Here is an 18,175-nt window from a genome sequence, read left to right as displayed (position 1 = left end):
AATCTTTTAACTTTATGCATCAAGCAAAAATTAAATTATATGCAACATTCTCTGACTTGAATAAATTAGTTTAACATTTAAACCTATTTTCTACACATTCCAGCACATAAAATAAAATATTTTTTGTGTTTACACTCACTCTTTCAAATAGATGCAAGTAAAACACAGCAGAAAATAAATAAAGTCAAAGACTCAGAATTTCCCATTACGTCATGGCGCACTCAGTGCTTGCTTGGAAGTTTAGGGGTTTTTTTCGCTGTAAAAAGTTTTCTTCCCACGCACAACGGACGCTAATGTTTTTGTCACTTTTTATGGAATCAAACTCAAAGTAAGGTCAGTACTTCCACGCTTTAAACGCTGCATGCTCATACTCTCTCCGCACTCGATATATGATCACTGTCACTGTCATGAGACATTCTCGCAAAAAAATCACGGTTTTAGTAACGCAGTAACGCAGAATTCCTACGGGAAAGTAACGGTAATCTAATTACCAATTTTGCAATAGTAATCCCTTACTTTACTCGTTACTTGAAAAAAGTAATCAGATTACAGTAACGCGTTACTCCCCATCTCTGGTCAGGAGTATCGGAACAGTTGAGACGCATTTTTTCTAAACACCAGGTCTCTGTGGCTTTTAAACCCCAAAACACACTGCGCCAAAAATTGGTCCACCCCAAGGATTGGGTCCCCCGACACAAACAGAGTAACATAGTGCACGCTGTTAAGTGCCAGGAGGATTGCCAGGATTTATACATCGGGGAAACCAAACAACCTCTGGCGGAGCGGACGGCACAACACAGAAGAGCTACCTCGTCTCGCCAGGACTCTGCGGTCTATTTACACCTACAGGCCAGTGGACACTCTTTCAATGATGAGGATGTGCACATCCTGGACAGGGAGGAACACTGGTTTGAACGCGGAGTCAAGGAGGCCATTTACGTGAAAAGGGAAAGACCATCTCTGAATCGAGGAGGGGGCCTAAAGGTACATCTTTCACCATCTCACAATGCTGTGATTGCAGCCATTCCCCAACTCTCTGTGAATGGTACTCATGGCCATTGATCAATGGTTGTTGATCAATGGTCATGAGAATTTGCATAATTATAATGAAGGAACTGACCTCCCAGGCCTTTGTTCGTTCAGTGGGCTGGTTTCAGTCATTATGCAAATGTACTGTTTATAAGGTTGGGGAAACCTGCAGTCAGCTGAGACTGAAGAAGTCACTTGGATGAGTGACGAAACGTTTCTCCCACTGAAAACGCTACGTCCAGATGAACAGAATCAACTTTTGGAGATTTTCTGAGCATTGTTCAGACCACATTTCTAGAGTGGGTCTGACCTTGGGGTGAATTTGCTGGAACATAAACATGCTAACTAAATGCTTCAGACCAGTAAACTGCCCAAATTTCTGCTTTTAGTGAGGTGTTTAGACTTGTTGATGATCAGCTAATCAAGTGAAATCTGATTAACAGTGTCAGATTGCTGAAGAGTCCTGTAAAAAAGTCTTACACACCAGTAAGAAAAAACAAAGGATAAAAATGATTTTAAAGTAAATTAACACAGTTAAACTGTTTGTTCATACTTGTTTGCTTTTGCTTCGATTTACCATCATCCCTTTCCTTTGTTTCTTAATTTTTCATCCTCTCGCTACGATATCAAGGGATATGCGAAGCTCACCGCCAATCCTTACAGCAGTTTCTCCAAACTGCCACCTCTGGCTTAGCTCAGTGCTTCATTATCAATCAACATTTTTCATTTGCATTGGGGGTTGAGCTCCTTGCTAGTGGATGTACATTTAACTCTTTTCCTTCTAAAGACATCATGTGACAAGACCTCTAATATCAATCCGAGGGAGATAGTTAAATAAAGGTGTTTTTTATTATATAGAGTCAAAGAATCCTTAAAAAAAAACGACTATAGAAGAATTCTTAAACACTAAAGATGCTGTCCTGTCCCTGCTCCAAAAATACTCTGATAATGAAGCTATAAACATGTACAAGCACAATCTACAGGGAAAAAGTCCCTTTAAACCTTATTTTGGGCAAAGTCACCAAACCTTTGAAGTATTTTTGTTATTAGATTTGACTCTTGATTCTATACATGGAGCTTTAGTCATGTCCCAGTGACCAGTGAAATTAGTTTTAGCTCTCCCATTTATATAGCTACTGAATTCAGAATAACTGCATCACACAGATGCAGAACAGTGGAAAGAGGATAACACTTTTATTTTATTTAAATAATTCCTTAGATCAGGATGGTGGTCTCTTGGTGGTGTTACTAATTACTTGTGTTATTTACAGTCACTTAATCACTCTGTCAGTCAAGCAAATATGTTACTATAAAACAGCAAACACCAAATCTAGTCACTTCTTTAGTCTTAGTTGAATTCGATTTATCTATGAAGCCTTTCAGGAGGCTTAAAATGTTCTTGCCCAAACTATCCTTGGCATTAACGAAACATAAATATTTGTGACAACATGGCTTATGTGAAAGCCAATAGAGCTTATTTGAATGTGATTAGAAGATGTAAGTGCTCACCTTTCAAGATGCATACATAAACTTTACTCCTACCATCAATCCATGCCATTAAGTAATCAACTAACTGCAGCACCGCTGGGTCCATAACTTCCTCTCCAGCAGAGCACAAGCAATTAAAGTTGACAATTCACTGTCACCCACCATTATTCTCACTCCCACAGGGCTATGTACTCCATTTCTCACTACAAACGATAAATTACAACTACTCTTGGCTTAAAACACGGGGAAAACACGCGCATTCTTGCACTCGTCAGTAACAGCAGAGAAAGGGGAGAAAGTCTTTCTCCCCTAGTATTCTGTGTCTTACTTTCTCCATCTTAACATCTCAAATACTGAAATCGTAGACATACCAGTGACACTTAGAAGCATTGTCTGCTAACAGAGACACAGTTACCTGCTTCTCCAACCTTCTTCTTCGGTACCGAAGCATTGCTGAGCAGTTTTTTTCTGCTTTTGTCTATTTTTTACATCCTTACAGTTGAACCACTGAGAACAAACTTAAAGTTAACTTTTTCAGCCAGTAAGCTCATTGGTATTCCCATCTACAATTTAAATGTGTCCCCTCATCCCTGATCCACAAAACACTCACAATCAAACCATCCACTCCACCAGCATTTCACACTCTTTTCTTCCTTGTGTACTCTGGTGCTCTCAAACAAAAAGAGAAATCCTCCATGGGGTGCACAGTGTTAATATATGCCTTTGTCTTACTGTTTGACTCCTTTAATTTAAACCCTGCATTTTTCATCTTTTTGGTCAAATAATATTCCTTAAGGAGAAACTAAGAAACAACAACAGTCATTTGTTTTAAAAAGATTCTTTAAATTGCAAATCTGATGTGGCAGCCAAATTTACACAGAAATTATACTGAGATCTGTCATCATTCTCCACATTCCTGGAGGCAAAGAAAAATAGCTAAAGCAAATGGTGCAGATACACTGAAGGTGAATTAAGCTGTAGGTACAAAATAGTTCAAAAAAGACATTAATTCGACGAGCTTCTTCACAGGTATTTCTGAAATCGGTAGCTGTTACATGTTCTAATTGGTGTGACTCTTACCACTAGCCATTTCTTTCTAAAATCCACAAGTTAGTCTCCTTTCTGGTACTGTTGTTTGAATGAAATAGCGTGAAATACATTATCACCAATCCTCAAGAAGTAATGCTCAGTCATACCCAGCACAGTTTGTGAAGTACTCTTCATGACCCTTCAGTTAGCTTTTCTATACTTTTTAAAAATAAAAAATTCTCTCACACTTTAAGAGAAACATTTTTAGCGTAAAAAGATAATTTGCACTTTTTTCAACTGCTGCAAGATCATCTCTTCTACAATCAACACAGGGGGCAATGTAGTGTATTAGAAATGTGATGCGTTTAACTAGATGTGGGAGAAACAGAAACCCAGAGAGCCAGCAGCTTACCCTTTCCAGTTAACACGTTGGGTTTTGACGCCATGACTTTACAGTACAACGTTCGGCAGGCTTCCACCCAGCTTCCGTCATTCTTTGGATCTTTCCATGAAGACAGAAACGCACTGATCTCGGAGTCTGAAGACAGACAAAGGACTAGAGGTGAAAAAAAAATCACAATAACACTAAGATATTATTAGTGAGTTCATCAATGTTCCTCCTACCCGGTGAGGTATGTAGGATGTCTGGTGGATCCAAAGTGTAGCAGCGAGGTACGGGATAGCATGAAAACCAGGGCCAGGGGTAAGGATGTTCTCCTTCTCCCTAGAGCAAGCAGATTAAAAAAAAAAACCTGATGCCCACTTATGCCCACACAGTGTTTAATACGTTACGCTTAAATCCACACGGTTACAATGTCATGATAACAAAAACATATTAAGATGTGGTGATTAGCACTGCAAGTCCTTTTCAGACTTGCATGAGTCACGTTATTTCCATTTATTCTCTTTGTCTTACTCTGACTATTTTATGGCTGTTTTTCTGAATTTTTGACACATTATTATGCAGGGCTGCTAGCATTTGTTTGTAATTCAATGGAATATACTTTATCTTTCTGATGATAATGTATGGTGACAGTATTTCTGAAACACGGAAAATTATGAATAGCGTAGTGCAGTTAAACAGTGTTGATGAATTCATTACTGAGCAATTGTTTTGCTCTGAGCTGGTAGCATTTCATAAAATGGTTGTTTATATTTATGTGCCATCACTTATTTCGCCCCCTCTTTGTTTTTTCCCCCCTCTTTTCCTCCTTCATTTATTTCTTTATTTGTATAACCCACTGCCATTTAGTGCCGCATTCATTATTTTTCTCATTACTTATTTCTGAAGAACCATAACTTTTGGGTCATAACTCAGCATGTGACTTGCCAAAATAATATGCTCTAAATGTTAATGAAGTTTAGAAAGCAGGCCTCTTTATCCAATTGTCTGTGCCCTACACTCATGATAATCCCTGTTGGTATTTGAGTCTACCACTCAATGATGTGCTTGTCTGAAGATGTTGGAAAAAATTGGAATGGCACACAATCTGTATGCAGCTTGAGAACTTGTAATGAATATGTGAGCAGCATGATATTGTTACACTATTGGCAGGCTAGTCAATTACAGAGACAGACAACTATTCAGGATCACAGTTGCCGCTACAGCCAAACCTGAAGTGCTAAATGACATTTTTTGTTTGTTTGTTTGTTTGTTTGTTTTGGGGGGGGATATGACAGGAAACAGGAGCACTTGAAGGCATAGAGACAAACCCCACATGACCTTGCTGTTACTGTAGGTAACAAAGCGAGCCTTTAAATTTCTGTGTCCTTACATTATTAGGAAGCTGATGGAGAGGTAAGTTTTCAATCCTGTTTGCTGGCCAGCAAGGTTACACAAAAACTACCAAGCTGGGTTTAATTAAATTCATGGACATTCAATTTGAGTGCACCTCTAGTCACTTTCTTAAAAAGTATAAGACAGGGTTCCTCAGAGTGTCTGTCATGGTTCGGCTCATGAGCCATGATAAGTAATGGGAGAGGCACATTAAAAACTGCACAATTTATCAACCAAAAATAAACAATCACAGTTAACTTTATAAGTTTTATCAGTGTGTCAACAGATGGATGAGTGTTTGGATGGTAGGTGTGTGGTGTTGTGAGTGTATAACCTAAAATAATCAGACTAAAGCCAACCAAAAAGATAGCACGGTGCTGGGTGGATGGACAGAGAGCAAAAGCCAGCTTTTAAATGCCCCAAGGAGACTGACCGGGTGCTCCCAGTTGTGCTAATTAACTCAAACTAAAGGAACAAGCAAAACAATACAGATGGACACACACAGCAGGCAGGGCAGAGGGCTGTCACAATACAACTGTATTTTTCGTTTGTTCGTTATTGCTTTTTTGGGATTTTTGGGGAATTTGACTCACAGCATTAAACAGTTTCTTTAAAATCCTAAATTACATTGCATTTTAATGAATGTAACGTTATGCTATGTAATACGATACTAGATACAAAAGAAAATAGTTGATGTTTGATGTTGCAGATCTCTGCATGTGTGCACAGCTGAGTAAAGTTGCAGAGAGGCTTTTGTGCTCAGTGTTTTGCTTTTATACTGATGTCTGACTGTAAACCTCTCTGCTCATTTTATAAAGTAACTTTGCTGCCAGTATGTTTTTAGGCCTGATCCCAACATAACACGTCTAGCTCTGCTGTTACATTAAAGAAGCAGAACACAAAATATATACGGCTCAGCTCTAAACATTTGGAGTAGACTTGTACCACTTACAGTGAATCACTTAATTTCATGCCTCTAAAAAACTTGTTTTATTCGTTTTGAAGACTTCACACAAATTAAGAACTTATTTAACAGCTTTCTATTTCTTATATTCTCTACAAGTAACAGGGGAAGGGCATAAGAGAGACCTGTGAAACACGACGGAAACAATTTACACCTTCCCCCTCTTCCAAATTATATTTCATATCCTCTCCTTGACCTCAGCATAAATTAGTTCCTGTTTTCAGTTCTGCATAAACAACACCTAAATAATTTATTTCTATCCCAAAATATGCTGAGTAAATAAGCAAATAAACCTGCAGGCTTCAAACAACTGAAGCTCTGATGGTAATCAGTAGGACACTTCATCTGTAATAAACTGTGAGTAGCAGAAGTGCAGAACAGAAGTGGAGGGATGGGTTTTTGCACGGATTGTGACCAGGGGGAATACTGAGTTTGAGGAATGGTGAAGGGAAAAATAAAAACAAGTCAAGTCTCAGCTTATGTTGTCCCTTTGTTATTATTCGTATGGTTTTTTATACTCAAAGCTGCCGGGCCATTTAGTGTTACTGTGCCTGCTCTCCCTGGGTCCTGTCTCTGTTTTTCCCCTGTCTGATCTGCTGTGTACCTAAACCTTTGTTGCCCACTAAAGTGTGCCTTTTTTGAACTGTAACCTCCTAGCTGCAGGTTGTGTATTTGAGTCCTGCGGTGTCCTTGTTTACTGGCTGTGAAACAAAAAAAAGGACAAGATGATCCTATGAAACAATAAAAAAACAACAGCAGTGTTACTGGCCCAGTAGGTCCTCTCTTTCCCTGAATCCACTGTAACTTTTTTTCCTGTTGACTTCACTCTGCAATCAGAAGCTGACTACAAAAAACTGGTGAGAAGGGTTAGCCAGGGCCAGTGGGCCAGTTTTGTACAAAACAAAAAACAAAACAAAAAACCAATTTTAAGTGGCAGCAACAGTCAAATCAGCATGTAGAAAGGTATGACTAATTCCATGCAATTCAAAGGAAAGCTCACCTCTTGCAAGTCTCGAGGAGGGAGCCTCCTCTCAGATGGTCCTCCAACGACACTAACACGAACCAGCACATGGTTCCTCTCCACTGACAGACTGTCTATGATGATAGCCCTGAGAAGAACAGAGAAGACTGGAGGTTATTTTACTGACATTTATTAAATCAAGTTAAGTTTCCGGACGTTTAGCAAACCCTCTTTAAAGGAAGGTTAAAGAAGAGCTCAGCAATGAGCATGGAAATCAGCCTTGATGTCATGCATCTTCAGTAGTTTGTATATCATAGGTATTTCTAGTTATGACTTAAAGAGAAAACATATATAAATATAAAAGGAACTTTTGGCCAATTATGCCCACATGGCATGTGCAATTACTGCCAATAACATTCCAAGGCAAGATTGCCCTTCAAATGAAAATTGAACCACACTGGAAGTCACTCTATGTGTTTTTAAGTCCTGTGAAGTACTTTACACAGAGTTTGAAGCCTCTCAATAACTTAAACTGTACACTGCTGTGAGGCAAGTTAGAAAAGATAGCAGGGTTTTCAAGTTACAAATTCCGATTAGATCAGAGAATATTCCAATTATAAAGGCACTTCAGGATCGAAGGGTGTCAGCCATGCTGGATAGTTCTAACAGCTGCAGCAATTTGGACTTGAAATGAGTAATAAAAAGGACTGTTCTCTTATATGGTGCTCTTTTTGGGTGCCTGCTTGGCACAAAAGGGAATTTGCATACATTTTTAAGCACGAGAAAAAAAAAATATATACACCCTCGTGGCTAAAAGAAGTGTAGTAAAAGAAAATGATTGATAAATCCTGGTGTTATTCATACTGAAAAGGTCAGAAGCAAAATATGAATAAAGAGACGGGCAAAAGAGCTACAACAGAAAAAGTCAGTCATGAAATGCCAAAAATGTGTTACGTTTAGATGACACTGAATGGAGAAGAAGGAAAGGGATGAGAATGAGATAGAAAAGAAATAGTACGCTCATAATAACAATGAAAAAAAGAGAGGAAAAGAGATCAGGAGATGGAAGGATGAATTAACGACTCATCACTCTCAAAAATTGAGCTAGCACTCAGACATGCCATGCGAGCTGGCATTTCAGGGCCATTCCCATTCAAACCAACAGCAATGACTCTGCCAGAAATGAACAACAGAAAAGTATGAGGTGCCGTAAGGGACATTATTACTGAAACGCTCTCACACACACTACTGAAACGCTCTCACACACACTACTGAAACGCTCTCACACACACTACTGAAATTTTAGCTCTCACACACACTACTGAAACGCTCTCACACACACTACTGAAACGCTCTCACACACACTACTGAAACGCTCTCACACACACTACTGAAATTTTAGCTCTCACACACACAACTGAAACGCTCTCACACACACAACTGAAACGCTCTCACACACACTACTGAAACTCTCTCACACACACTACTGAAATTTTAGCTCTCACACACACTACTGAAATGCTCTCACACACACTACTGAAACGCTCTCACACACACTACTGAAATTTTAGCTCTCACACACACAACTGAAACGCTCTCACACACACTACTGAAACGCTCTCACACACACTACTGAAATTTTAGCTCTCACACACACAACTGAAACGCTCTCACACACACTACTGAAACGCTCTCACACACACTACTGAAATTTTAGCTCTTACACACACTACTGAAACGCTCTCACACACACTACTGAAACGCTCTCACACACACAACTGAAACGCTCTCACACACACTACTGAAACGCTCTCACACACACTACTGAAACGCTCTCACACACACTACTGAAATTTTAGCTCTCACACACACAACTGAAACGCTCTCACACACACTACTGAAATTTTAGCTCTCACACACACAACTGAAACGCTCTCACACACACAACTGAAACGCTCTCACACACACAACTGAAATTTTAGCTCTCACACACACTACTGAAACGCTCTCACACACACAACTGAAATTTTAGCTCTCACACACACAACTGAAACGCTCTCACACACACAACTGAAACGCTCTCACACACACTACTGAAATTTTAGCTCTCACACACACAACTGAAACGCTCTCACACACACAACTGAAACGCTCTCACACACACAACTGAAACGCTCTCACACACACAACTGAAACGCTCTCACACACACAACTGAAATTTTAGCTCTCACACACACAACTGAAACGCTCTCTCACACACAACTGAAACGCTCTCACACACACTACTGAAATTTTAGCTCTCACACACACTACTGAAACGCTCTCACACACACAACTGAAACGCTCTCTCACACACAACTGAAACGCTCTCACACACACTACTGAAAAACCAAGGCATTTCAGTTGAACAGGAAGGCATTTCAGTTGAACAGGAAGGTGTTTCAGTCGAACAGGAAGGCGTTTCAGTTGAACAGGAAGGCATTTCAGTTGAACAGGAAGGCATTTCAGTTAAACAGGAAGGCATTTCAGTTAAACAGGAAGTTAATTCTTGACAAGGAAACTGAAGGAAAAAGTGTTAGATTTCAAACAAACCACTACACAGATGTCTACTCAGCAACCTGTTAGTTAGGGGTGGGGTTTTATAATCGATTTATTGATTAAAATCGATTCTGGCTTGGATAACGTGAAATCGATTCATTAAAATCCTGAATCGATTTTTTAATATAAATTTATTTTACCCGAAATGCCAGAATCTCTGGTGAAACCTCACAAAATTTCAACAACCACCAAACAGCTAAGACAGTAAATGAGAGCAGGTACATGGCTTCTGCACAAAGACGTAAACACACAGCGCGGACCCGCGGATCAGAATCAGTGAGATGTCGCCTTTCTCAGCCGACAGCACGGACACGGTCGGGGCTGAAAGCCGACAGCTCGCTGACTCTGATCTGTCGGCAGGTCCGCGCTTTGTTTTCACCCCGTTTTTGCGCCGATTCTAAAGCTGTTAGTTTTATCTCTCTCCAAACAATATTGACTGAACCAGCAGCAAAAGAAGATCCAAACTGCGCTTCACATAAAAATCGTCATGAATTCCCTAACTGTTTTGCTTCCACCACGATAAAATCGCACGTCAAGCACAGCCCTCTCTCTCTCTTTCTCTCTCTCTGTACTTCAAGAACAGTTTCCCGTCTAAAAATCTGTTTTCTGTATTATTCGCTTGCTTGTTATGCACAAGTCTACTGTTGTTTACAGCGCAGTCGGCCGCTGTTTTTTTTTTTTTTTTTTCATTTTACATACTTCCGAAAAGAAAACCTCATTTCTGCCGTTCAATACTGAATAAATTTAAACTTTTTAAAATTATGCAAAATGCAAAACGTTAGCCGTGTCTCTAATAAAACCGCTGTAACGTCAGAGGTAACGTTCATATGTTAATGGTTTTCTTTCGTTTTTGATGTACTGCAGAATATTTTTTATAAAATCCCAGGCCAGGAAAACCACCTTCATGTTTTTATGTGTTTTATCTTCAGCTACTTTGACACAAAGGCATCTGCTGTGATGCTCACACCTTTGATAAAGTCTTGCGTGTGTCAGCTTCCTTTTTTTAAATACAAAAATATGTAAATGTACTGATCTGAATTATAATATTTCTGACTGTCAAAATTCCCCATAATCAAATCGAATTGAATTGAATCGAATCGTGGAACAAATCGATTCTGGACCTTAGTGAGACAGCTGCATTACTTAACAATATATTAGCCTCAGCATAAGTCAAAATTTAGAATAGCGGGAGACGTGCATTATCCTGGTTATTTTTTTGGCATATGTGCTTTTTGTCTTTTTTTTAGCAAAGAAAAATATCTTAAAATCATCAATAAAACCAGGGAGAGAAGGCTTAGCGTTCCTCCATTTAGCACAATGGATATGATATTTACTCAAAAGTATTGTTAAGATATTCATTGTGTGTACTCATGTTGTACAGTGTTTAACTGCATTATGGTTACTGTGGTTTAACAGAGACAGTATTTTAGTTGCCACCACAAGGAGGCACTGTTTCATTGTAAGAGCACGGATGCTGCGTCATCACGGCCCTAAGAAAAAAAAAAGTATACCACAACGAAAATGGCACCCATGAGAAAAGTTTTGCCGCATGTTGATGAGGAATAAAGTTCCCAAAAATATTAAGGACATTTTTGCCTCCGTCGTCATTTTCCTTCGAGTTGATCGCTGTCGATGCTGCAATACTCAACAAGTATGATAATGTTAATAATGTCTGAGACATCCAATGCTAGATGATCCATATAAAAAAATTATGATGTAATTCAAACAGTGGCACATCATTAATATTTAGGGAAATCCAATTTTTTAAGTTGCACCAAATACATTGTGTGATAGGGCATAGGGAAAAAAAAGATGTTCTAGGGTTTCATTTTCATCAGTACAAAAAGAACACTGATCCACCTCAAAGCCAAATCTCTTTTTTTAGAAATTCTGCCACAGTATTAGTTTTGTTTAAAGTGTGTTTCTTTAACTTTAGGTAGAATAGGCTATTTCATAAATTTTTAGTATGCTTTATCCAGTGTATATGAAATAACTAAATTAGAACCATGCCATGTAACCATTCTGTTGTAACTATGAAATATTTTGTCTTTGAAGAAACTACTAACAAATTTCTTATTGCATTTTTATCAAACAGCTGACATTGCCCTAGCAATAAATTTGGGAGCACTGATGAGAAATTATTGTATATCATAAAAATTTTAATCAAATGAAGCAGAGGCAGTGGGACCAGTTCACAAAATTTGTTATATTCTCTTTGAGAACAGTTTAGACAATATTTTTCTGAAAAGTCTGTGTAACTTAGAATGACACTGTTATCATCCAACAAATCTGTTATGAATATAATATTTTTGTTCAAACCAGTCACTCTTGAAAATTGATTTTTGATTAAGTGTTATTACCCTATTATTCCATAAGGTTGAATTATGGGGAGAAGTTGTGGGTAAATCTCATTTTCCCAAAAATGCAACGTCTGTTTTGGAAAGTTTGATATCTTTATGGGGATTTTATTTGCCGCAAAATCACATTTCAAAATAAAGTCTAATCCTGTATACTATTTTATTAAACAAGAATCATGGGATGTGGAGCTAAGTAGAGTCTGGCTGTGACAGACAAGATTTTAACCATTTAATTCTAAGGGTGCCAACCATAAATTCCAATTCTGGAGTTTTGATACCACCTTTATTGTATCCCTTCACAAGCTGAGATCTTTCTATGTAATGGGTTTTATTCCTCCACAAAAATTCGAACACATTTCTATTTATGGTTTTCATGGTATTTATCGTTTTTTTATTTTTTATATTGTTTACGTGGCGCAAAAAAGGTTGGGGACTGCTGTACTAGCAGGTTGCTGAGTAGAAATCCTTGTAGTGTTTTGAAATATACCACTTTTTCCATCAGTTTCCTTGTCAGGAAACAACTTCCTGTTCAGCAGAAATGCCTCTGGTTTCAGTGGTGTGTGTGAGAGCGTTTCAGTAGTGTGTGTGAGAGCGTTTCAGTTGTGTGTGTGAGAGCTAAAATTTCAGTAGTGTGTGTGAGAGCGTTTCAGTAGTGTGTGTGAGAGCGTTTCAGTAGTGTGTGTGAGAGCGTTTCAGTTGTGTGTGTGAGAGCGTTTCAGTAGTGTGCGTGAGAGCTAAAATTTCAGTAGTGTGTGTGAGAGCGTTTCAGTAGTGTGTGTGAGAGCGTTTCAGTTGTGTGTGTGAGAGCGTTTCAGTTGTGTGTGTGAGAGCGTTTCAGTTGTGTGTGTGAGAGCTAAAATTTCAGTAGTGTGTGTGAGAGCGTTTCAGTAGTGTGTGTGAGAGCGTTTCAGTAGTGTGTGTGAGAGCGTTTCAGTAGTGTGTGTGAGAGCGTTTCAGTTGTGTGTGTGAGAGCGTTTCAGTAGTGTGTGTGAGAGCGTTTCAGTTGTGTGTGTGAGAGCGTTTCAGTTGTGTGTGTGAGAGCGTTTCAGTAATAATGTCCCTTACGGCACCTCATAGAAAAGGGCTCTTGAATATAAACTCTCGGAAAGGGCCTTTTCCCTTTCTTTCTGCTTTATTTTATTTTATTTGTCACAAGGCAAACAAACAATTTCTCATCCTGAGCACTGATTAATTTCAAAAGTGTTCTGTCATATCGAAGTGATTCACAGAGAAACAAAAAACCTTCAAATATGAGAGTGACTGTGACAGCCGAGTGGGCATAGATTGATTGATTGATTGATTGGTAATTTATTTCAACATGTGAACAATATACAAGTACATTTAGAAAAGAAATGAGAGAAAAAAAATATACTATACAAATTACATACAAAAAAACATTCTGATTAATTTACATGTTGAAAGGGAGTGGGAAGAAGTATACACTTATTTAATCCCACCCCTGTCCCATAAATTATCAGTGAATATTTAGTCAGCTTCCTTACTGATATAATTTGTAATAAAAATAGTGAACAGATTTCTGATATACTATATACTATAATATCACATCATGAATTTTTTGTTTGTTTGTTTTTAAATAGAGACATTCACTTAATTTAAATATTTTCCTTTTCTTTATAGATCGAGAAGATCATATTTTTATAACTCTTTTTGAACAGTTTTATGTTTGGACATTGCTTTAATTCCATATTCAGTTTGTTCCATAGTTTCACTCCTTGAACAGAAACACAAAAGCCTTTTCTTGTAGTACGTACCTTCATTGTTTTGAAGTTACAAAAACCCCTTAAATTATAACTTCCTTCTTTCAAAAAAAACATACTCTGAATATTACCTGGCAGTTCTTTATTTTTTGCTTTGAATAGAATTTGTGCTGTTTGGAATTTCACTATATCGTCAATTTTCAATATTTCAGACTGCAAAAATAGTGAGTTTGTATGTTCCCTATAACCTGCATTGTGGATGATTCGAATTGCTTTATTTTGAAGAGTAAAAAGTGAATGTAATGTGGTTTTATAGTTATTGCCCCAGACCTCTGCACAATAGCTTAAGTATGGTGAAACCAGTGAACAGTAGAGAATATGAAGTGATGTTCTGTCGAATACCTGTTTTGCCTTGTTTAGTACTGTAATGCTTCGTGATACTTTGGAATGAATATATCTTACGTGAGCTCTCCAGTTAAGTTTTTCATCTATTATTACCCCCAGAAATTTATTTTCACTGACTCTTTCAATATCAACACCATTTATTTGAATCTTTGCATTAGTATTTAAACTACTATTTCCAAATAACATAAGTTTAGATTTATTCAAATTTAATGATAATTTGTTTTTATCAAGCCAGAACTTCACTTTACTTATTTCATTAGTCATATCCTCCAATAAATTCTGCAGATCATCACCAGAGCAAAAAATGTTTGTATCGTCAGCAAAGAGAACCACTTTTAATACTTTGGACACTTTACAGATGTCGTTAATGTACATTAACGACAGAGAGATTATGAAACAACTTCCGCTATTAGCGCTTTTTGTTGTTGGAGTTCTTCAGATTTCAAGTAAACATGCTTTTCCTGAAATTATTGTACATCGTATGTTTGAATTTTACAGTAAGCTCATAGACTGTAGATAAATGATGGCTACTATAACCACTGTGACACCACTCAGTGATTTGTAAAGTCCTGTTTTGGAGCCCTGACTGACTGTTTTATCATCTATTTCACTCAATTCTGGGCTCATAAAACATGGCTTTCAAGTAGCGACTGAGAATGTAAGCTCATTGGGAAAATGTCTGCTAAGGTCATATTAAAGCAACAATGCAATTTTCTTGTAGATTTATTTGGTTTTGAATGGCACAGCAGTCACCCTCTGCTTGCCATAAGAAAGAATTTAGGTTAGGGCAATTTTTTAATTCCAGAGGTGACGTCTCCCAAGTCCTGGGGTGCCAGTAAGCATTGCTTTGTCCACTGGGATGTCATTTATGAACACAGTTTCCTTTTTCACCTGTACCCTGCCCATTAGTGATTAGGTGCATGCTCTAATCCTAAATCACAACTTCTTTCTTAACCTAAACAAACAGTCTAAACCTTACCAAGTTGTGTTTAACGCATGAATGTAACCAGTGAATGCATACAAAAGTAAACACAAAGAGTCAAATGAGATGTAAAGCCACCTTTCCAGCATCACAACGTAGACATTTTAGATCTCTAAAGCAGGACCATTATTTCTCAGGACCTAGTAAATGTGTGTCACCAACACTGAAAGATGTCCCTCCCTTTTGTGTGCCTTCTTCCTGATTTGTATATATTCTTCTTGTTTGTATATACTCATCTTGTCTGTTATTATTCTTGCCATCCTACTATGTATATTTCTTTTCCATGCACAGTTGGGGTAGAGCGCCCAGAATTTCATTGTACATATACAATGACAATAAAAGGCTATTCTATTCTATTGTATTCTATTCTATGTAACAAGGAGATGTGGGTGGTAACTGAAAAAAAATCACATTATATTACACCTCTGAATGAGAAAGTTTTCGTACTTTAAAAGGCGAGCTAGCCTCATTAACTCACTAGAAGCTAACTCAAATGTTGGTTTTAGTTTTTTAAATACTGAATTGTTTATACTTTTGACTCAGATTTCAAGCGCAGAAAAAAATAAACAACAACATAGTATATGAACTGCAATAAGTAATAATATTAGTAATTAACTATTAATATATTCTATCATTACTAACTTAAATACAAACTAGTACTTCAGTTTAACAAAAGCTAAACAAACACCTGTTAAAAAGACTGAAGAGAATTATCAACAATTATGAACAATAAAAAAATGAAACAGTTAGGTCCATAAATATTGAGACAATGACACAATCCTTATAATGTTCTACACCACCACGGTGTCTTGTAAGTCAAACAATCAAGATGTGATTTAAGTACAGACTTAGTTTGGAGTTGACAGTTTAGAAATTTTAGGCATTTTTTAACACTGTCCCAAATTTTGCCCACAAATTCAGCACCACCTTAAGTGGTTGCTGGTTTGTGGGTCTTTCTGCTTTGAGTTTTGTATTTAATAACTGAAAAGCATGCTTGGATTGACAAGGGGTGACTAAACTGACCATTGAAGGGCATCCAATTTTTATGCCTTCTTTTTTGGTGTTTTTTTTTACAGTGTGCTCTGGATCATTATCTATTTGTATTGTGAAATTCCTTAATTTTAACAATATGTATATTTTTCCAATTCTAAAGTTCTTACTCGCTCTGTCTCTGTTAGATTCATTTTGGATTTCTAGCCCAATGGTGAATCAGTGATGTGAATCAACACATCACGGGACCTCATACTGACTTGAGTGATTGATTCAAGTCAACAGCTACCTGACTAAAGAGCCTTTATTTTGCTTAATTTTTCTTGGAATAACAATGGACAGACCTCTCATGGTTGAAGCTGCTTCTCAGTTAAATGTGGAGTAAACTGAGCCTCCGAAAATGATTGGCTTTCTTGATTGTTGATGTTGATGTACAAAAGCAAAATTACAAAAATTGTGTTATCATTCAAATATTAATGGACTAAACTCTTAAATAACTTGCCATAAATTTTTAAGCATGTGTTTATGAGTTCATACCCCTCACTGGAGTCTGGGTCAGTGACGTTCCGCATTTGACTCTGCAGCAACATGGAGCAGATGTTATATTGGCTCTCCAACAGCAGAAAGGTGTCCAGATTACAGCAGAGCACGTTAAGTAGTCTGCAGCAACACAAACAAACAAAAACATAGACATCAAAATACAGAGAGGCCTGGCAGTCTGAGATATTGTAGCAGAACAGCAGCACAGAGAAAAACGAGCTGTAATTTCTACCACACTATACAGCAGGGTAAAATCGTGCAGGCAAAGACCCCATTTATTCTTTTTGTTGTCTAATTCCCCCGGCCTTTTATGTCTGCAAGTACTAGGTTGCCCAACATAATTTTTCCCCCATCAGCTTGCTGTAGCCAATTGTGAGCTTTGTTAAGTAGCAACCCTTAGGAAAGGTTTCATGGTTGATTTTCAGTTGCTGGTAATGAAGCCAGACTCATACAGGCTGCTCAAAGGAGCTTTTTGAGAAAGTAAAGAAGCAGAAGCCAATGAAAACTCTGTGTTTGAGGCCAAGGTTCATGACCAGTAGAGAAAATAAGAAAAAAACAATACCAATACCAAATTTCACTCCCTCACCACTTTATCCCTTCAGTACCAAAGCTGATTTTGCATTATACTGGATTTAAGAGCATATTAGAGTTTTCCCATATGTACATCAAGGATACGCACCAATAATCATAACAATCTAGTTAATGTTTACTGTAATTCTGCCAAAATTGGTCCCTCATATTAAATTTCCCGCTAATTGTTTTTTTCAAAATGAGATTTTCCATGCTTTATACCTGAGTAGTGAACTGAAATGCTTAAGCATACTGGCACAACTGAGAGGACTACACTACAAAGAGACTTCACAAGATAGCAAGGTATAACAGGCAGAAAGCCAGAGGATGCCAAAAACCGTAACACGGTATAATGAGGTGAAGTGCCAGAGAGGATGCCGTTTTCACTGCCAACAGTGGGTGCCCTTTAAGATCTTAATCATATATAAAATAACAAGGTCTCCGACCTTCATTTTGATGTTTTCTGCAGCAATTTAGGATATGCAAGAAAAGAAAAGCGATGTCAGTGTGTTTTTATGAAACTGTTTTAATTAGCTAATAATCCCAGTCTGCACTGCAGAATTTCTTCTTCAGTGCTAGAGCTTTTAGTGAACCAGGTTTATAAAATAAGCCATTAAAAAACACTAAATTACAGAAATGTCAAAATTATTTTCAAACATTTAAAAAGGACTTTTAAAATTGTCTGGCTCTCACTTTTCACAAAATGTCATTTCAATTTTGAAAATGCATTTGTGTGTTTATGTGCTCAGAGACGACAGGTATCTGTG

At 37.7% G+C, this 18,175-nt stretch overlaps 1 protein-coding gene across 4 annotated transcripts in view; it reads right to left on the bottom strand.

Annotated features, from left to right (window-relative positions):
- The window catches only part of tbc1d32 (TBC1 domain family, member 32), a 115,825-nt gene that overhangs the window by 56,243 nt on the left and 41,407 nt on the right, over positions 1-18,175 (bottom strand). For all 4 annotated transcript variants that reach the window (XM_086264881.1, XM_086264884.1, XM_086264882.1 and 1 more), the window contains exons 24-27: positions 16,836-16,958; positions 7,288-7,396; positions 4,171-4,270; positions 3,959-4,084 (exon numbers count right to left, since the gene is read on the bottom strand). In XM_086264881.1, coding sequence (XP_086121007.1) covers positions 3,959-4,084; positions 4,171-4,270; positions 7,288-7,396; positions 16,836-16,958 — 458 coding nt within the window. The remainder of the gene's footprint in view (positions 1-3,958; positions 4,085-4,170; positions 4,271-7,287; positions 7,397-16,835; positions 16,959-18,175) is intronic.

This window comes from Aulonocara sp. 'chitande type north' Nkhata Bay, linkage group LG15 (genome assembly GCF_057382095.1).
Source record: "Aulonocara sp. 'chitande type north' Nkhata Bay isolate Kocher_YH1m ecotype deep benthic linkage group LG15, A_spYH_male_GT1.1, whole genome shotgun sequence".
In the NCBI taxonomy this organism is placed as follows: Eukaryota; Metazoa; Chordata; class Actinopteri; order Cichliformes; family Cichlidae; genus Aulonocara; species Aulonocara sp. 'chitande type north' Nkhata Bay.
This window is presented reverse-complemented; position numbering and strand designations above follow the sequence as displayed.